A 21,677-nucleotide genomic window follows, 5' to 3' on the forward strand; every position below is an offset into this window, starting at 1 on the left:
ATGGAGAAAAACCTGTGCCGGTGGTGGCATCCGGATATGAGGAACATGGTACTGGAGAGAGCCAGAACATGTTTAATCTGCGGAGCACACAATCCCAAACCAGCAGTGAAGCCAGAGCCAGGTAAGTTTCTGATCCCAGAGAGACCAGGGGAAGAGATTGTCATTGACTTTACTGATATGATCGAGACAGGCCCAGGGGGTGTGAGGTATTTGTTGGTGTGTGTTGACGCCCTGACCGGATGGCCAGAGGCATGGGCAACCCGAAGGGAGGACGCGAAAAGTGTGATAAAGTGTTTGATCAATCATTACATTCCGCGACACGGGTTCCCAAAAAGAATCAGATCAGATAATGGGACACATTTTAAAAACCAAGATTTGCAAGAAGTAGAAAGAATGTTGGGAGTGCAGCACAAATTTGGGACAGTGTACCATCCACAATCACAGGGAAAAGTAGAGAGGATGAACTTGAATTTGAAGAATAAACTGGCTAAAATATGCGCCCAAACTGGGTTGAATTGGGTTGCTGCACTCCCCATTGCTTTGATGACCATACGATGTTCTGTGAATCAGTCAACAGGCTATACCCCGTATGAGTTGCTGACCGGAAGACAGTTTCCAGCACCCTGGACCATGGCCCCGGGGGAGCAATCCAGGAAAACTAACAGGTCTCACACTGAATATTTTAATGAGTTGAAAGCACTTGTGTCCAGTTTCACCAAACAGGTGGCGTGTGAGAGGCCCAAAGAGAAAGGAGAGGTCCCTGACGCAAAGGCGGTGTGGCTGAAGGTCATTAAGCGCAAGTGGAAGGAACCCCGCTGGACTGGTCCGTACGAGGTGACAGCCAGGACGGCCACAGCAGTGCAGCTGAAAGGGAAAGGCGACACCTGGTTCCATTGGACGCAGTGTGCAGCGGCGGACGAGAGTCTGGTGGGCGAGGAACCGACTCCACCGAACACAAGGGCTAACGATTCTAAGAGGCAGAATAAATCCTCTCCCTTGTGCACCGGGCCGGTCAGTAGTCTACCTGACTGGCTGAAGAAAGAAGAGGCGCCGAGGAGGAAATCACCGCGTCTGCAGAAAGGAGGGACCATCAGCTGAGTGGTCAGAACTGCTGCTAAGAAAAAAAACAGAAAGAAAAAAATAATAATAATTTAAACGAAGGAAAGGAGATAAGAGACAAATAAAGGAAGCTTTGAAATATTTTGCGAAAAGTACAAAAATCAACATTGAAAATGCCACGCCGAGAATTTTCTCGTGAATTAGAACCTCGTGAAGTGAGGACACAAATGAGAATGTTGCTTGCTATTGTAAGTCTGATGGCTGTGATGATATTAATAATGGCCGTATGTTTGCTCGTATACACATTGCAGAAAAAACCAAGAGAACTGTCCGGACCAGGAGGCCAGCCCACTCCAGCACCGCAAGAGGAATCGTTCACCGAACTGGGGCCGGGGGTGAGAACAAAGCGTGAGATCTCGGGCACAAGGGATGGGTGTCTCAGCAGATACAAGGGGCTAGAGTTGGACTATGTTAAAGGGTCCACAAGTGCATACACATTCGACTTGTGTGAAGTGATTAATTGTAAAGGGGCAAACAGCAGCTGGAGGGGATATGATGTGTGGATCTGCAGCCACCCGGACATATGTACGCGGGGAGGGAGCCCTCACTCCAGCCGGGGAAGCCACGCTGTGCTGGGGTCTTATACTGCAGGAAGGTGGTGCATTCCTGGTTGGGGAAATGTGGTAGGATGGACCGGAGTAGGGTGGCAGCCGCATGTGCCTGAAGGGTTAAAAGGGATAGCAATTCAGAGGGATTTTTCCGCTTCTCAGAACCCCATCACCCTTTCTTTGGGTCCCTGGAACGCCCTGCCTAGGTCAGGCAGTCCGGGAGGCGTGTTCTACCTGGTGATCGGGGTAGATAAGTCAGGAACAGATCCGACAGGGGTGATTAGAATAAATCTGGTCGACTCAAAGTCCAAGTCAGTAGGAAACGAGTCGTCTACCGCCGCACCAGAGGAACGGGAAACAAAAGCGAGGGGAGTCCTGACGGTAGATTATACGAGATTAAGACCAAAGGATTTGATAGAGCGCGCCACTGGGTTCAGTGACAGCAACCTGTGGCTGGACTGGATGGCACAAAATGCCAAGGAACAGGAAGTGTCGAATTGTGTGGCTTGTGCGTCTGCTAGACCACGGTTGTTCACAGAACCGGCACCACTACATCCAGATGATGAGTGGGGCTACAGCTGTATGCTGCAAATGACTAGAGGAGCGGTGAGCTCTGGAAACTGCACTGCTCTCTCCAGTTTATTTCCCCCGACCGATAAACAGACGAAGGTAGGACCATTTATGCCAAGAAAAGATAATTATACGTGTTTCAAGTTTTCCACAAATAACATGAAATTTAAGGTGGGAGAAATTGACCCAAGTTGGTGCTCGGTTACGCTGACGGGGAGGACTTCAAACAATATAAGTGATGGGAATACGACAATTGGGACCTGGGCAAGAAGTGGGATTTATTATTATTGCGGGCAAAAAACTCTTTTGGCTCGTGTTCCTCTGGGAAGCGTGGGGACGTGCGCAATGGTGAGGCTAGGTGCGCCACTTATGCTAATTGGAAATAGGGTGAAGGCAATGCCACAGAACGACACACGCACACTGACAGCTAGACGCAAGAGACACGTTTTGGTAAAGAGAGGGGCTGAGGGAACACATGCGTATGATCCTAGGATGAACTCGCCGACCTGGATAGACTCAATAGGAGTGCCCAGGGGAGTTCCCAATGAGTACAAGCTGGCGGATCAAATCGCAGCCGGGTTTGAAAATATTCCAATAATAGCTGCTCTTTTTCCAGTGACCCCAAACAAGAATGTGGATAGAATTAATTATGTTCACTATAATCTGCTGAGACTCTCTAATCTTACCGGAGATGGGATGGAAGGGCTAGTGGAGCAGCTGGGTCCGACCTCGTTGATGGGGGTGCAGAATAGGATGGCTTTAGACATGCTATTAGCGGAGCGCGGCGGCGTTTGCGCTATGTTCGGCGATCAGTGTTGTACCTTCATTCCGAATAATACTGCTCCAGATGGGTCAGTCACTCGAGCTCTGGAGGGGCTGAAGAGTTTGTCCAAAACCATGCACGAACACTCGGGAATTGACAATCCGCTGGAGGGCTGGATGACCTCTGTGTTCGGGCAGTGGAAAGGGTTTGTACTTTCAATTATGTTATCGTTAGCAGTGTTGGTAGGCATTTTGGTGACCTGTGGTTGCTGTCTCATTCCTTGTGTCCGCGCTCTGTTAGAGAAGGTGATCACGAAGGCGGTGGATCCAGGAACAGAAGCCCACATGTATTTTAGTTATTATGCACACACATAGTCAGACCTATGGAGCTTCATGCTGCGCATTTTCTTCTCTTTATTTTGTCGGATTAGGTAAACTGCCCCTGCGTGAGATAATTGGTAATTTTCAGAAGAGCAGGTTGATCATTGTAATTCGCAGCGGTAGGCCTGTAAGTGATATGAGCAAACATATTGGCAGCTTGGGGAGTACCCCTCCATAAGGAAAATGATTTTAATCTTTTATACATGATTGCATTTGTGCTTATTAAAAGAGCTGTGGCTCTGGGTCAAGTGAAGGTCAGAAACGCTTGGCCGGCGTTATGATCGGCCAATACATGGTGAGGATGACGGAGCCTGTGAAAGGAAATTGCAACACACCTGCTTACATGTCATAGTTTTAAGTTTTAAGTTTTATTATTCTTTATTACTTATATTCTCTTAGAGTTAAGGTTAAGGTTTATGTTTTATCATTTTTATTACTTATATTCTTTTGGAGTGAAGTTTTAAAGTTTTAAGAGTTAAAGCAGTCTCATTTATACCCTCCGTAGCTTCTTTCAAGTGTGACATTTAGCCTAGAACTTACACATACAGTTCAGCCGCGTAGGCGAGGGCCTCCTGTCTCGGGATGACTGCAGGTGCGAGGTGAACCGAGGTGCAGAAGAGGTCAATGACACGCATACCGCACTTACACACACACACACACACACACACACATGAGTAAACTTAGTTTTGTAAGTAAGAGGTTGAGATGAGTTGTTGCTGTATTTGCAAAATTGTGCTGAGAATGTCAGTTTGTTCCAGGAAGACATCAGATGTCTCAGAGATAAGAAGCGAGCTTGTGGGGACAACACCTGGATGAAAACGAGACATACTGTTTTTTCTTAATTGTGTCAAAGTTAACTGAACGTTTGTGGTTTTGGGGTGACGTATGATTCTGTAGGATCTGCCTAACAACAGGGGAGGAGATGTACGGTTTCATTACTATAAAGCCTTTGTCTTTTTCTTTGTCTGACAGTTCAATGCTGAAATTTGGTCAGTGTTGAACTCCGTGCATGTAATCAATAAATCTTCGCTTTGATTATACCTCGTGGACCAGAGTTGTTTTTTGCTTGAGAGCCCTCCGTACTCCTTTTCTCCAATTTTTGAATCCTAACAATTTACAAAGAAAAAAAAATATGATGTGTTTCCATTTTCCTCACCCGTCTAAGCAAGACACACAGTGTATGTCATTAGCCACAAACACACAACTATGGGCACGCTAAGGTTTGTCTCATGGAATGTTCATGGAGCTGGCTCTAGGGAAAAAAGGTTAAAAATACTTAACCAACTTAAAAAACTACAGGCAGAGGTTGTTTTATTACAAGAAACCCACATGCCTGTCACAGGTTTGAATGAACTTAAAACACCTGAGTTTCCTAATGTGTTCTCAGCCTGTTATAATTCTAGACAAAGAGGAGTAGCAATTCTAATACATAAAAATATTAATTTCACAGTACTCGATACAGTTATAGATCCAGAGGGCAGATTCCTAATAGTTAAACTATCTATACTTAACCAAAAGCTAGGTATTGTAAGTATATATGGTCCGAATGTTGATGATCCCTCATTCTTCCACGGTTTTTTTAGTACACTCTCAGAACACCTAGATTGCACAATTGTTCTTGGGGGAGACCTCAGCCTGGGACTAAATGAAGAAATGGATAGGCTCAATACAGCAGGAACTCAGCGTAATTGGCAGTCCACAAATATAATCAAACAGTATATGAGCGACTTTGGTCTTTGCGATGCATGGCGCTCCCTTCACCCCACCAGTAAGGAATATTCTTTCTTCTCACATGTTCATCACTCCTATTCTCGTCTGGATTATTTTTTGGTCAGCAGCTCACTGCTGAGGGACATTTCAGACACTGAGATTCACCCTATAGCTGTCAGCGATCATGCTCCTGTATCTTTAACACTAATGCAGAAGAATAATACCACACCAAGTAAAAACTGGAGATTTAATACATCGCTGCTCAAAGATGAAGAGTTTATCAAATGGACTTCATATTTAGGCTTTAATGACATTCCTGGAACATCAGCATCTGTCCTCTGGGAAGCAGGGAAAGCCGTGATGAGAGGTAAAATAATCTCTTTCTCATCACATAAGAAGAAAGAAGAAAACAAAAATATTCAAGAACTAGAAAAAAACATCAAATCCTTAGAAAAAGCCTATGTATCACACCAAGATCAAGAAATATTAAACAAAATACGCAAAACAAAACTAGAATTAAATGAAATTATTAATAAAAAGACTAAATTCTTAGTACAAAGACTTCACCTCAAAATTATGAACATCTGGACAATTTCTTGCTAACCAGTTAAAAATCAATAAAGAAAAAATAACTATATGTGCTGTTAAAGATTTATCTGGGAACACAATATATGATCTTAAAAAAATAAACAAAATTTTTAGGGATTTCTATGAAACTTTATATACACCACAAATAAACCCATCTAAAAACGAAATTGATCAGTTTCTGGACAACATAACTCTTCCAAAATTATTAGACACCCAAGCAATGGCACTGGATTCGCCACTGACGCCAGGTGAACTCCAGGAAGCCCTGATAAGTATGCCCAATAATAAGGCTCCAGGTCCAGACGGCTTTCCTGCAGAATTCTACAAAGAATTCTGGACGATTCTAGCACCAGTGTTTTTACAGAATGTTGCAGGAAATCAAAGAAAATGGTAGTCTACCACCAAATATGAACTCTGCAAATATCAGTCTCTTACTAAAACCAGGCAAAGACCCTGTATTTGCCTCAAGCTATCGTCCAATATCCCTTATTAATGTAGACCTTAAAATAATCTGCAAAGCTCTCTCAAAGAGATTAGAGAAAATAACCCCCCTTTTAATTCATCCTGACCAAACTGGTTTCATAAAAGGTAGGCACTCATCAACAAATACACGTAGATTACTTAATTTAACAGACTACTCATACAGTAAAAACATTGAAACCATAATATTGTCTCTTGATGCAGAAAAAGCATTTGACAGAGTTAACTGGAATTTTCTATTTGCAACTTTACACAAATTTGGTTTTGGAACCTCTTTCATAAACTGGTTAAAAATATTATATAATTCCCCAACAGCTTGTGTCAGAACAAATGACCAGACATCCTCCAGCTTCTGTCTCCTGAGGGGCACCAGGCAGGGATGCCCACTCTCCCCTTCACTGTTTGCAATTTTTATTGAGCCACTAGCAGCAGCAATTAGACAGGCTACAACAATTAAGGGCATAAAATGTAAGAATGTGGAACATAAAATCAGCCTTTATGCGGATGATGTGTTACTTTTTCTCCAAAACTCACAAACCAATATATCTGGGGTGATTGCATTAATAAATTCTTTCTCAAGAGTCTCAGATTATTCAATTAACTGGTCAAAATCTACAGTTCTTCCGATTAATTGCTCCTTCCATAATTCTTCTTCTGCCCCACTGCAATCTGGAAATATAAAATATTTAGGTATCAATATCACTCCTAAGCTTTCAGAATTAACTAAATTAAACCACATCCCGCTTTTAAAGACAGTAGAAAGCGATCTGGCTAGATGGAAATCTTTACCCATATCACTCATGGGAAGGGTCGCCGCTATAAAAATGATGGTCTTGCCAAAAATAAACTATTTGTTCTCAATGATCCCAAATAAGCCATCACAAGATTGGTTCAGATCTCTAGACTCATGTATTTCTAAATTCCTTTGGAAAGACAAACCCCCACGTATCAGCTTAAAAACATTACAAAGGACCAAGGATAAAGGAGGATTAGATCTGCCTAACTTTAATCACTATTTTTTAGCCAACAGGCTTCAGTTCATCTCTAGATGGTTTAAACACACCTTCTTAGATGAGCCCTGGCTAGATGTAGAACAGGCACTATGTAATAATCTAGAAATTTCAGACCTACTATTTATCAGCTCAAACATCAAAAGACATGAATGTTTTAAAAGCATCAACATCAGCTCTTCTCTGACAGCATGGTGGGAGTTTCTAAAAATGACAGAGTCCTCATTAATCCCATGCAAACGTACACCTATCTGGAACAACCCTGACATATTACAAAACAATAATATGATTAATTTTCCAGAATGGAGTTTAAAGGAATTAAATACTTAGAACATATATTAGAGGGAACAGAATTTATTCCATTTGACAGACTAGTTACACAATATGGGATCAACAAGAAAAGGTTTTTAGAATATCAACAAATTAAATCCATAGTAAAAAAGAAATTTAACGTCAGTCAAGCTGAATTACAAACACCACCAAGTGCGGTACACTTTCTTACTCTTAAATCCCCCAAATTATTATCTAAAATATACAGAACACTTTCTAAAATAGATGAATCAATATCCCTTCCTATTGCAAAGTGGGAAGCAGATTTATCAGTAAGCTTAGACCAAAACTTCTGGTCTCAGGTATGCTTAAAAACCTTTAAATTGATTAGAAATCCCAGTCTGCAATTAATACAATACAAATTACTACATAGAGTGCACTATACAGGTCATCGGATGTTCAAGATGGGCTTTACATCTTCCAACAACTGCTCACATTGTCAAGGCAATACACCAGACAATTACATCCACGCTCTTTGGTTCTGTTCACCAGTGCAGAAGTTTTGGCGTGAGATATGTGAAGACTTATCAAAGTGTCTGAAATGTAACATTCCAGCCTCCCCTTTAGTGTGCTTGCTGAGCAACTTGGATGAGGTCACTGCAGAAATAAACACAGCCCACATTGTTTTTACAGCCCTATGCATTGCCAAGAAAACGGTCCTCCTTAACTGGAAAAATAAAAATAATCTTAATTCTAATCAATATAAAAACCATCTAATAGATCACATTAGTCTTGATACAGCCTCTGCCACCACATTTGATCAATCCCTTCGGGCTCCTTTGATCGGCTTCATCACCTAGTGGGGGGTCATGGTTTGGTCCTGCCTTCGCTATTGTGGTTGATGTGGAGGTTGGGACGGGCTTAGGGCGCCAGGAGAACCCCTAGAGACGTTATCCCTGGAGGGCTCAACCCGGGGGGTTGTGGTCATAACCTGGTTAGTGGCTCTGGTTGCTCCTAGAGGGTGTTCTCCTCGTGGCTGCATCCAGCGGGGCTGGGGGATGGTCTGTACTGGCGGACGTAGGTTACTGGCCTGGTAGCCTGGCTGCCCCTGAGTGGATCCGGGGCAGGCGTGGGGGCTTGGGGTTCGGGGGTGCTTCGTCTCCGTGATGGGGCTCTGGCTGGGCCTTGGGGGCTTCGGTCCTCGTCGGTGTGTCGCCGAGGTTGTGGGCGGGTGGGTGCACGGGGGCTCAGCCCTGGCGCAGGGGGCCTCTGGTACATCGGCCTAACTGGGGGGCTCTTCAACTGGCAGGGAGGTTGTTCCATCCTTGCAGAAGTCCACTCTGCAGGTGGGGGAGAGACATAGGAGAGGTGGAGAATAAACCTAACCTGGGTGTCTCTTGTCTTGTGTAGTCTGGAGATGATTGAATGTTGGGGTAGGTACAGTTTCCTCTGCGGTGGGGTAGGGTGGGCTTCCCCAGGTCCTGTGGGGCTTGGCGGTGCTGCTGCCGTAGGCCCCGGTCTGGATGGGCCTGGACTCCCTTGCCTTGGTGGGTACCGGAGGACGGGGGTGCCTACTGGGGTCAGCGGGGGAGCTGGCCCTAAGGAGGGGCATCTTGCCCCTCCCTTCTTTTCCTCCCCATCCCTGGCTGCCTCCCTCTTCCCGCTCCACCACACCCACCCACACAGGTAGGGCCTTGGGCTGCGGGTGTGTCACCAGGGTGCAGGGGAGGCATTCCCCCCCCTCCCCCCGTCCCCTTCTGGCCACCTGTGCCTCAATTTTATTCCACAACTTAGACATCCACATTACTCACACTCTCATAACACACACATATTTATAGGGCCTTGAGGGTGACCACGTTAACGGCGTCCAGTGGACGGTCTGTGTATTCAACCCTACCTCTGGCGCCGGTGCCCACCTCTCAATTTTAAATCCATGTAGACATCGAGGATTCTCGGGAGGGGCCGTGCTAACACCTGCTGCTCTCTGGCAGCAGCACCATGCCCTCCCCTGTTTTAAATGCACTTTAGAACAACACGCAGCAACACTACACATGAGCGTGAGGAGGGAGGTATGGGGTCTTCACACACCCCCGTTCTCTACTAGCCATCGGGGCGGGGGGCTGGGAGGAGGTGTTGGCTGTCCAATTGGCCTCCCTGCTGCTGCGGAGCCTGGGGCGGTCTGCTTGCCTCCACCCCGGGGGAAAGGGTCACATCTCTTGGGTCTGGGTGCCGTTTCTCCCTCTGGGGGTGAAGGTACCTGGACCCGGGGTATAGAATATGTTTGGGGAGTGTGATTGTATGTACATGTCCATGTATGTCTGTCCCTACGTTGGGTGAGTGCTGAGTGTTTGTATATGTGTGCATGAGGGTGGGAAAGCATGTTTGTGTCTGTGTGTGCCTGTTTGTCTGTGTCTATATGTCAGTTCGGGTCTAAGACTCCACCTCCCTGGGAACTCCCAGGCCCTCCAAAGTGTGGAGGCCTATCTCCCCTCACCACACTCCCTGCCAGTAACTGATGCCCTCAGGGGTTGGTGCATTGGTGGTTCTTGGTGTCCGGGGCTGGGCGCTCAGGTATGCACCAGCTCACTCCCGGTGGCTACTTGGCGGGGCCTGGCGCCTGTCGCTCGGTCAAGCCTCTTCCGGGGCAAAGGGGGCCCTCGGGCCTCTGGCCTCAGGGCCTGTGACTCGGTTCACTCTGGCACAGCTGGCTGCCGGCAGAGCCGGCGGGCACGCCGGTGCAGCCCCCTCTGGCTTCTGCTCCGTGGCTACTGGGTGACCCCTCGTCTGGGGATCTCCTCAGCCCTTCCCAGGAGGGTGGCACGGATGCCCCTCCGGTGGTACTCCTTGGGCTCTCACACTCTGGGGTCCCTGGATGTCTGGAGCCTGGATCTCCTCCATGCCTGCTTCATGCCCTGGGGGACGGGGCTATGGCCCTCCACACCCTCTAGCAGACCGTTACATGGGGAAACCTTTTGTATACAAGCGCGCTGATCCACACAGGTGTACACACGGGTGTTCACTGTTCGTAGACATAAACTACACCTTTCTTAGCTGCTACTTCAAAGCACATTGTGCGCTGTCGGTCCTGCGTGCTGCACAACAACATTCAATATTTAGTATTTACTGCTGTTCACACTTAGCTAGATTAATGTGATGGTGTTGTGTTTAGTATGTTGCTTTGTTTTTTGTTTTGTTTTTTGCTTGTTTTCTATTCTTTTTCTCTCAACAGGTGATCCAGGAGATTTTTTTTTCTCTCTTTGTCTTTGTAAGTGCCCTTTCTCACTGTCCCTCTTCCCTTCTGTTTTTCTTTTCCTTCCTCTCTTTCTTTCTCCCTTTCCTATCCCCCAGTCATGTCTGTCCCATCTGTAACAACTGAAAATAAAATAAATAATAACAACAAAGTTTGATCAAATGGACCAATACGGCAATGCCATGATGATCCATTTGGCAAAATAAAAAAGAAGAGGAGGAAGTAACATTATTTAATGTATATGCCCCGCCAGGAAGCTCCAAATCTTTTTATAAGAAGTTATTCGATTTAGTGGTCTTGAAAACACGGGGAGTTCTTATTTTTGGTGGTGACCTTAATGTTCAACTCCAACCAAAACTGGATGCATCCAACCACCGGCAAAAGAAAATTTCGAATGCCATTATGGTCCAACACATGCTTACAGAACTGGGTTTGATTGATGTGTGGAGAGCCTCTCATCCAGGGGAAAAACAATTTACCTGTTATTCTGCGTGCCATTCAGTATATACTCGAATTGACTACTTTTTTATGTATAAATTGGACTGGCATAAGGTTGAGGATTGTAAAATAGGGGTCAGAGATTTATCTGATGATTCAGGTGTGTACCTAACCCTGCACCATACTAAACAACGGAAAAATACACTTTGGAGACTCAACACCAGTATTTTGAATGAGAAATCGGTACTAACACAAATCCAACAGGAATTTGAAACATATCTGCAAAATAATGACAATGGCGAGGTGTCTCCAAATACTCTATGGGACGCAGCAAAAGCCGTCATTAGAGGTAAGATTATTGCCCTCACAGCTCATTGGAAAAAAGAAAAACAGAAAAAACTTGAGAAGCTACAGGAGGAATTGAAATCATTAGAGACTAGACACACTGAACAAAAAGATCCCCAGACATTACTGAGAATGAATAAAATTAAACAAGATATAAATGGCATATATGATGAGGAAATGAAGGCGAATAAGGCACCAGGCACAGACAGTTATCCATCCGAATGGTATAAAGCATGTAGAACACAAATAACACCAGTGCTGCTTAATTGCTGTAATCATACATTAAGAACAGGAATAGCCCCACAATCTTGGAAAGAAGCAGTTATCTCAATTATCCCAAAAGAAGGCAAAGATAAAAAAAGAATGCAGCTCATATAGGCCAATATCCGTCCTTAATGTGGACTATAAATTATTTGCTTCAATATTATCTAAGAGACTGGAATCAATTATTCCGGAGCTGATAGACTTAGATCAGACAGGCTTTGTTTCAAATAGACAGACTCAAGATAACTTAAGGAGAACATTACAAGTGATGAACCACATAACATCAGAAAATATTAGTGCAATGTTGATTAGCTTGGATGCCGAAAAGGCTTTTGACTCAGTGGGTTGGGAATATCTGTTTAGGGTACTACCAAGATTCGGATTCAAAGATGGCTTCATTAAATGCCTATGTTGGAGAGGCTGTGGCTCGCCCGTGGCAAACCATTTCCATGTCTTCTGGGCCTGCCCAAGAATCCAGCCATACTGGGGGAGGTGGCCATTGAGATAAACAAAATTATCGGGATAAAAATGGACTATTCATTTGTTACCTTGTATCTTGGCAAGATACCTAAGACACTTCCACATAAAGATAATTATTTATTGAAAATACTTTTGGCTAGCAGCAGAAAGGCCATAACCCGAAGATGGCTAAAGGCTGATCCTCCAACTCTGGCCCAGTGGCGTGGGATAGTGAAAGAAATTTTTGGAATGGAGAGGCTTACGTTTGTCCTTAGACTGGAGCTGGAGAAATTCAAGAAGCTCTGGGAAAAATGGATTGTGTATACGGAATAATTATAAATGACCATGATGTGTGTAGATATTAATGTTGTGAGTGTATATAGCATCCATGCTGACCTTATGTTTTGTATTCTCATACTGTAAATAAATAAATAAAAAGTATAAAAATAAAAAAAAAACTTTAGATACTGATCCGTATGTGTAGGTTTACGGTACACATCAGCTTTTAGATGTCCCCCATTACTGATGGAAATCTCACAGTCTAAGAAGGCTAACCTGCTCCTTTTCATATCCTCCCTGGTGAATTTGATGTGTCGGTCCACCGAGTTAATGTGATCCGTGAAATGTGATAATTCGTGAAATTTCATTTTCACCCAGGTGTCATCCACATATCTGAACCAATGACTTGGTGGTGTTCCAGGGTAGGATAACAAAGCCCTCTTTTCCACTTCTTCCATGTACAAGTTGGCCACAACGTTATGCCCTTGTATATGGAATATGTGGAATGAAGACACAGTTCCAAAAGCAAACACACTTGGTCGATGCTGAGAGTGGTCCTGTTGCTGAGGTTGGGGTCATCCTGTAATCTCTTACTAACTACTTCCAACGCTTCCGTGACTGAGATGGAAGTGAAGAGAGATGTAACGTCATACAAGACCATTGTTTCCTCTTAGAGATGTTATAGGTGACCAAGTTGATCATACAGACAATCGGTCTTAAAGGTATATGTATATGTATATATATATATAGATATAGATATAGATATATATGTATCTTCGGTAAACCATACAGACTTGGTGTAGCTTCCCCTGCATATAACCTGTGGTATGAGATCCATCAATAGCCTTGTCTTGTTTAAACTGCTTCAGACAGTCTATCACCCTCTTCCTGTAACCACTTCCTGGGTCTCGTTTCAGGGCCTCTTAAGTATTTTTGTCTCTGAGCAGTGACAACATTTTCTCATGATAGTCTTTCTGGTTTACGCACACCCCACTTTGCAGTTATTTATTTTGTAAAAAATGTTTGGAATCATGTATGATTTTCATTCCACTTCTCACGTGTACACCACTTTGTATTGGTCTTTCATGTGGAATTCCAATAAAATTGATTCATGTTTGTGACTGTAATGTGACAAAGTGTGGAAAAGTTCAAGGGGGCCCAATACTTTTGCAAGCCACTGAATGCTCTCTCTTTCTAGTCCCTGTCAGGACTCTTGCTGCAGCATTTTGTATTAACTGAAGGCTTTTCAGGGAGTTTTTAGGACTTCCTGATAATAATGAATTACAGTAGTCCAGCCTGGAAGTAATAAATGCATGAACTAGTTTTTCAGCGTCACTCTGAGACAGGATATTTCTAATTTTAGAGATGTTGCACAAATGGAAGAAAGCAGTCTTACATATTTGTTTCCACATATGTTGTCCAACATCTGTAGATTAAATTAGTTGCTGTTTGCATATTATTTGCAACATTTTCCATAGTTACCGAATCAGGTTTTTACAAATGTTCAGGATGTTGAAAATGAATACAGGACAATACAGAGAGCCTTATGATGAAATTCACTTGTCAAATTCAGTCTGAACTTTCTGATTTGGACTTGAACAGCAGGATCAATGCCTTTTCTCTAAGCAGTGCCAGAAGAAAGTAAATGCTTTAGGTTGAACTTTTTTCGCTGCAGTTAAATTTTGATTAATATGTGACCGTAGAGGAATAGTAGTAATTTACAGTATGAAATTCTTACGTGCTGTTTTTGGAAGCCACTTTGCTTTTCTGTTTGACTAAACTCTACTCTCTTAGGACAGGCGTTTGCAACCCTAACGCTCATGTGAATGCGTAAGTGCTTCTGCAGTCATGACAAAAAGGGTTTCAAATTTCCATCATTGTTAATAGCAGCTGCAGCCAGAAAATACCTTTGACCCCACAGAATCAGTCATTGAACTTTTCTCACAAAAAGACAAAAGATGATGTACGCACAGTGTTCGGAAGTAACAGAATACATCAACCGGCGTTACGTATTTAAAATACAAAATATGAGTAACTGTATTCTGTTACAGTTACCGTTTTAAGAGGTGGTATTCAGAATACAGTTCCTTTGTTGAAATAAATGGATTACATGGTGGTATTTTCCTGTTTCATATGTTCAGCTATGGTCTCTCTATTTTAGGTAATTCCACACCAGTGGAAACCCAAACAAAACACACATTAAGAGCTCTAATGCCTGTGTCTCAATCTGACGGCCCATGTCACCTCTAATTGCGGCCCACATAATGATGTGAAGAAATGTTTTTTTTTAATTATTATTCAAAAAATGATTTAATATGAAGGCAATAGCAGAGTGTTACAGGCATCGCCCTAAAGAATGTAGCCTCATGGGCAGTGTAGTCCGTGCTGCAGGGAGAATGGACTGCCATACCCGTTATGTGTCTGTGAGCGAGGGAGGGAGAAAAATCGTGTTTTTCCTCCAAAACAATAAGTTCCGTTGGAGCAGCCTTTCAACGCCTCTCTCTGTCTCTCGCTAGCAAAGTTGACCCACACAACAAAGTAAAGCTAGTTTTCAGCTACGAGCCCGACACGAACCCGACGTATTAGCCAGAGGTCCCTTTACTACGGTTCGGAGCCGCGGACCTCTTTTATATACGCGCGGAATAGTTTTCTATACGAGATCGCTGCAAAAAGTGCAGCCTTACCTAATGTCCACCTACTGTTACTCATTTATATTAAGATTGAAACATCTAGTTGGTATTGGTATGGAGAGTAACCTTCAGTAATAGTAATAAATCACACAGCAATAGTACATTCATGTAGTTGTAAAAAGCATGATAATATATGAAGTAATCCAAAGTATTCAGAATACGTTACAAAATACATTTTGGGGCATGTAATCTGTAATCTGTAGTGGAATACATTTTTAAAGTAACCTTCCCAACACTGTGTACGCAGAGAGAGAGAGAGAGAGAGAGTGAGTGTGTGTGTGTGTCAAAAACACTTACTTTGGTTCAGCACTGAAGTATGGAGGTTCTTCTTTGGAACAATCGCTCTTCACTGCAACATAGCTGCATCCTGGAAACTCTGCTGGTTCCCCCTCTTTCTTCACATCATTTATTTTCATCTTCACTGAGTCAGCCTGAGAGGGAAACCGACTGTGAGTGCCAAACAGAAAGTCTCTGATGCTAACAGGTGGGGCTCTGTGATTGGTCCACTTGAAGTGATTGGCCCAATGAATAAACAGCAGGGTTTGTTTATCTTCACCCAGCCTGTCTCCTGTCCAATCACTGATGCAGGATTCCTCAGCACACTGAGATCTTTGTGAATACAGAAACTGTCATCTGTTTCACTAAACAACAGTTTTAGCCCCGCCCCTTTTTAAGAAAGCTTTCTTCTAATTGGCTGACCTCACAGAGGGGTTAAACCCAAAGTGCATTGACGATATAAGTCTGTCGCCTCTGCGTGACACTAAACATATGAAAGACTGTGAGTCTGTAAAGCAGTCTGATCTTTGAGCTCACAGGCAATCCTGGGTTTTCTTACTGATTACACTGAGCTCCTTATTAGAAGCTTCATGTTTGATATGAACAGAAAACAGGAGAAGAACAGATCCACAGAGACTCACACAGTCAAGTTTGATGTTGGTGCCAGGAGCTGAGGACATCACTGATTAAAATCTGCTGTTAAACATGAGCGAAAGAGGGGTGTGATATCGACGGTGTGTGTGTGTGTGTGTGTGTGTGTGTGTGTGTGTGTGTGTGTGTGTGTGTGTGTGTGTGTGTGTGTGTGTGAATTAAAAAGAAAGCTGAGAAAACACTAACCTGCATCCTCTAAGCTCACGTGGCAGCTCCCTTTATTTCCAGGAAGTGATTCAAATATGTGTTCGAACAGTTAGAGCATGGGGGAGGGGCCATCAACAGCAGGAGGAGGCGGAGGTAACCAGGGCAGTGTTTGTGTTAGTGGCACAGACACACTCGAGCATTCCTCCAAAGGCTGAGGGTTATCAATAAAACCTCCTTTTCTCATCAGGGTGCGGATGTGTTGTTTCAGCCATCAAAAATCTTACTTTTAGGAGTAAAAGGAAGAAGGTGTGATTGATTGCATGTTTGTGAAAAAGAGAACAGTAGACGGATACACTGCATATTGTTTTACTGGCATAGAAAATCATGTCATATCATAACGTTTGGATCAGATGGAAAAGAGATCAGAACCTCAAACAGGACAGACTTATTTTACTTACTTTTATTCACCCACTCGTATAACCAAACACAAACAAAGTACAAAACATGGGAATAAACACATTAAACCTCATCTTTATATAAATTAGTATAAACAATTTGTGATCATTTGCATAATGAATGCATATTTGTTTCATGAGTACCATCACCACGGGAGAAGAAGAATGGAAAAGCATTAAACAAGAAAAACACTAATAGAAAGTACACAAAAAAGATGTACACGCCCTGTACTACCATTGTTTTTATCAATGGTGACCATTCATCCATAAATCCGTTTAGCAGTCATATTCCCCATAATTCCCAATCTGCCCTCAACCTCTCCAACAAACAGCACTGAGCAGGGCAGAGATGATAGAGACACATAACAAAACGTACCTCAAAGTTTATAAAACATATACACGTCACGCAACAAACACAGCAGTACTGTTCATCCAAAATACTTTACCTGTTCATCTGTTTAGAGGCAGTCACCCTCTACAAAGTAGGCAACAGAAAGAACATATATGTCTTTGTATTTTCCGTCTTTTTCTACAGACATTAAGAAGTTTGTACAGAGTGTCTGTACTTTTGCCAACTGTGCTCTGATGAAATTTCAGATAAATTTTTCAGATGTGACGGTGGGATTGTGAAAAAACCTTGGATATCAATGAAGCTCCGCCTCCTTCAGTTTCCTGTACTTCAGGTTAGTCGAACAGAGCTGCTGTTGCTTGTTGAGGAGTCATCAAGATCAGGTATGTAAAGAAGAGTTTTTTTTCATTGTCATCAGAGAGTTTTATGCTAACAGTCACAGTTAACATTTGAAAAGAGAAATGTTCATTTACATTGAACTTGTTTTCATAATCTAGCTGAATAGACGTTAATTTTCATGGTTCAACTGTAGAAAATGTCCTTTAGTGTTGGTGAAACCTTAGAAAGATGTTTGGGATGAAGATTAGAGGACATAACATTAAACTGAAGCTATAAAATCCTAACATGTGTGTAAGAACACTTACCGAGACATTATACTTTGTAAGTATTTCAAAAGCTGCCATGAAACTGTTGAAAAAAAAAACACAAAAGTGTATAAAAAAAAGTATTTATATTAAAGTCTAAATATGTGTGTGACTGAGAGTTTGGAAAAATGTGACTGAAATATGTGAATTGTTTTTCTGTATTTGTTTGTGTCAATAATCACACACATTGACCAGCAGGTTCAGCTCCACCCTTGTGTTTACAGTAAACTCTTCCACCCCACATGACATTTACTATAAACTCAAACCTGCCCAAGGACTACACCGAAACTATTCAACAGAATACTCAGTCAAATGAGTAGTATGACTACAATCTAGAGATACTTAAATCACAAAAATAATTTATTATACTTTTGTAAATTATACAGGATACTTTTTGTCATCAGCACACACCAAGTGGACTTGAATGTTATCTCTGATAGTATATAACAAGTTGACAAATGGCACACACCTACTTGTCCGTGTCTAAGCTACAGAAGAAATCTGTGTACATGTAAATGAGGTAGGTGTACTGCAATGCAACATAATCACATTACAGAGTCTGAGGGAACAAAGGCAGTAATGAGCCTGTTTGTGTTTCTACAGTAGTAATGGTCACTTTGAAGTTTCTTGGGCTGGTTTTCATCTTTGCTTTGTGTTCATAAAGACACTAAAAGAAAGCTATTATGTGAGCCTTCATTGGGATAAGGTTAGGGTTAGTGCGTGGGACTGTAGCCTCAATTTTATATTGTTAACTGGTGATTATATCTGAAAGACTGTGTCTATCAGATTATTTGACAGAGTAACAAGAAAATCATTTATTAAATAGTGTAATGTAGCGGTCCCCAACCCCACGGCCTCGCACCGGTACTGGTACGTGAGTCGTGTGGTACCGGGCCGTGAGAGTTGAGGCTCGGGTGTGAAATTTATGGCAGGGTTTTTATCGTTAACTCGGTTTCCCTGGGTCTTTTCCCGTGTGTTATGAATAAATCTTCATTTTTTTTGTTACCGGTACTGGTTTTATTTTGTTGTATTCATCCACGACACCTTGAAGGCCACCCATGAAAATATTGTCAGATACAAACCGGTCCGTGGTGCAAAAAAGTTTGGGGACCGCTGGTGTAATGAATTACTTTCTCCAGCAAGTTAAACAACATGATGCATTACTTTTAAGAAAACTAATGAGCAATGTAAAATCCACTACTTTTTTTGAGTAATGACCCCACACTAAGAATACATAAATACACTCAAAACGTCTTTCTGGTGTTTCAGGACGTGATGAGTTCACCGCAGCAGCTGTACTGCTCACTGTAGGATGAAGAGCGTCAGCTCAAAGTTGGATTAAAATCTTGTGACAAACCACAAGATCACTGATACTAAGTGAAAATGGCTGAGCAAGGATTTAAGTTGGATGAAGAAAAGTTCTTCTGTTCAATCTGTTTGGATCTACTGAACGAACCAGTGACTACTTCCTGCGGGCACAGCTTCTGTAAGAGCTGTATTAGGAGCCACTGGGATGCAGAGGATCAGAAGGGATCCTACACTTGTCCTCAGTGCAGACAGGCCTTCATGTCGAGGCCAGTCTTGGGGAAAAACACCATGTTAGCAGAGTTAGTGGAGGAGCTGAAGAAAAATGTACTCCATGCTGCTCCTCATCCTCAGCATTATGCTGAACCTGGAGATGTGGCCTGTGACGTGTGCACAGAGAGAAAGCTTAAAGCCTCCAAATCCTGTCTGCAGTGCATGGCCTCTTACTGTGAGCTCCACCTTCAGCCTCACTATGAATCACCAAATTTTCAGAGACACAAGCTGGTGGAAGCCTTGGCAAAGCTCCAGGAGAACTTGTGCTCTGTTCACAGTAAAGTGAAAGAGATCTTCTGTTGCAGCGATCAGCAGTGCATCTGCTCCGTCTGTGCTATGGAGGAACATAGCGGCCACGACACAGTGTCAGCTATAGCAGAGAGGGCCGAGAGGCAGAGAGAGCTCGGGCCGAGATGGCAAAAAATCCAGCAAAGAATCCAGGACAGAGAAAAACACATGAAGCTCCTTCAGCAGCAGATGGAGGCCATTGATAGCTCTGCTGATAAGGCCATGAGGGACACCCAGACCATGTTCAACCAATTGCACCGATTAGTGGAGAAAAGAAGCTCTGACGTGCAGCAGCAGATCAGATTCCAGCAACAAACTGCACTGAGCCGGGCCAAAGAGCTTCAGAAAACGCTCCAGCAGGAGGTAACTGACCTCAGAAGGAGAGATGCTGAACTGGAGCAGCTCTCACGTACAGAGGATCATGGCCAGTTTCTCCTCAGCTACGCCTTACTGTCAGGACTCAGTGAATCCACACATTCAGCCAGCATCAACATCCATCCTCAGAGCTACTTCCAAGAGGTGACAGCAGCTGTCTCAGAGCTTGTAAATAAACTGCAGTGCATCCTGAGTCAGGACTGGTCTGAGGTCTCACTGACTGAAGGGGAGCCTTTGCTGAGACCAGAACAGCACAAGACTTTAGTCAAGCAACAAACACACTTGGTGCCACCTCCACCACCACCATCCCTCCAGCCTCCAGCAGAGTCCAGAACTTTAGTGAAACAGCAACCATGTTTGCCACCACCAACACCATCCCTCCAGCCTCCAGCAGAGTCCAGAACTTTGGTGAATCAACAACCACGGTTGGTGCCACCTCCACCACCACCATCCCTCCAGTCTCCAGCAGAGTCCAGAACTTTAGTGAAACAGCAACCATGTTTGCCACCACCAACACCATCCCTCCAGCCTCCAGCAGAGTCCAGAACTTTAGTGAAACAGCAACCATGTTTGCCACCACCAACACCATCCCTCCAGCCTCCAGCAGAGTCCAGAACTTTGGTGAATCAACAACCACGGTTGGTGCCACCACCACCACCTCCGTCCCTCCAGCCTCCAACAGAGTCCAGAACTTTGGTGAGTCAACAACCACGGTTGGTGCCACCACCACCACCATCCCTCCAGCCTCCAACAGAGTCCAAAACTTTAGTGAAACAGCAACCATGCTTGGTGCTACCACCACCACCACCGTCCCTCCAGCCTCCAACAGAGTCCAGAACTTTGGTGAATCAACAACCACGGTTGGTGCTACCACCACCACCACCGTCCCTCCAGCCTCCAACAGAGTCCAGAACTTTGGTGAATCAACAACCACGGTTGGTGCCACCACCACCACCTCCGTCCCTCCAGCCTCCAACAGAGTCCAGAACTTTGGTGAATCAACAACCACGGTTGGTGCCACCACCACCGTCCCTCCAGCCTCCAACAGAGTCCAAAACTTTAGTGAAACAGCAACCATGCTTGGTGCCACCACCATTGCCATGTATCCAAACACTAGATGAACTCAAGACTTTAATGAAACAACAATTGCACCTGGCACCAAAACCACCACCTCCTCCAACACCATCTCTACAACCATCAGCAGAATCCAAAACCTTTGCGAACCAACAACCATGTCTGGTCCTGCCAGGAGAGTCTAAGACTTTAGTTAAACAACAACCACGTTTGGTGCTACCGCCACCATCTTTACGACTACCAGCAGAGTCCAAGAGTTTAGTTAGACAACAACCATGTTTGGTACTGCCACCACCACTTCTCCAGTCACCAGTAGAGCCCAAGACCAGAGATGAGTTCTTACAGTATTCTCAGCACATCACTCTGGATCCAAACACAGTGAACACAGTGCTTGAACTATCTGAGGGGAACCGGAAGGTGACATGGATAAATAAAATACAGTCATATCCTGATCATGCAGACAGATTTAGAGATAGTTTTCAAGTTCTGAGCAGAGAGAGTCTGAGTGGTCGGTGTTACTGGGAGGTCAAGAGGACTAGGCCTGTTTCAGTCGCAGTGGCATACAGAAGTATCAGTAGAACAGGAAGTGGAAGTGTATTTGGAGACAATGACAAGTCTTGGGCAACATATTGTTGCTTGAGTAAATATGAATTCAAACATAACAGTATCGTTACTTT

The 21,677-nt window shown here is 43.7% G+C and overlaps 1 protein-coding gene across 1 annotated transcript in view; it reads right to left on the bottom strand.

Moving 5' to 3' along the window:
• LOC134634055 (NACHT, LRR and PYD domains-containing protein 12-like) overlaps positions 1-16,312 on the bottom strand; it is a 44,558-nt gene extending 28,246 nt beyond the window's left edge. The window contains exons 1-2 of the mRNA XM_063483092.1: positions 16,277-16,312; positions 15,461-15,594 (exon numbers count right to left, since the gene is read on the bottom strand). Coding sequence (XP_063339162.1) covers positions 15,461-15,594; positions 16,277-16,282 — 140 coding nt within the window. The 5' untranslated portion in view covers positions 16,283-16,312. The remainder of the gene's footprint in view (positions 1-15,460; positions 15,595-16,276) is intronic.
• Between the last annotated feature and the right edge of the window lie 5,365 nt (positions 16,313-21,677).

This window comes from Pelmatolapia mariae, linkage group LG9, assembly GCF_036321145.2.
Source record: "Pelmatolapia mariae isolate MD_Pm_ZW linkage group LG9, Pm_UMD_F_2, whole genome shotgun sequence".
Taxonomy (NCBI): domain Eukaryota; kingdom Metazoa; phylum Chordata; class Actinopteri; order Cichliformes; family Cichlidae; genus Pelmatolapia; species Pelmatolapia mariae.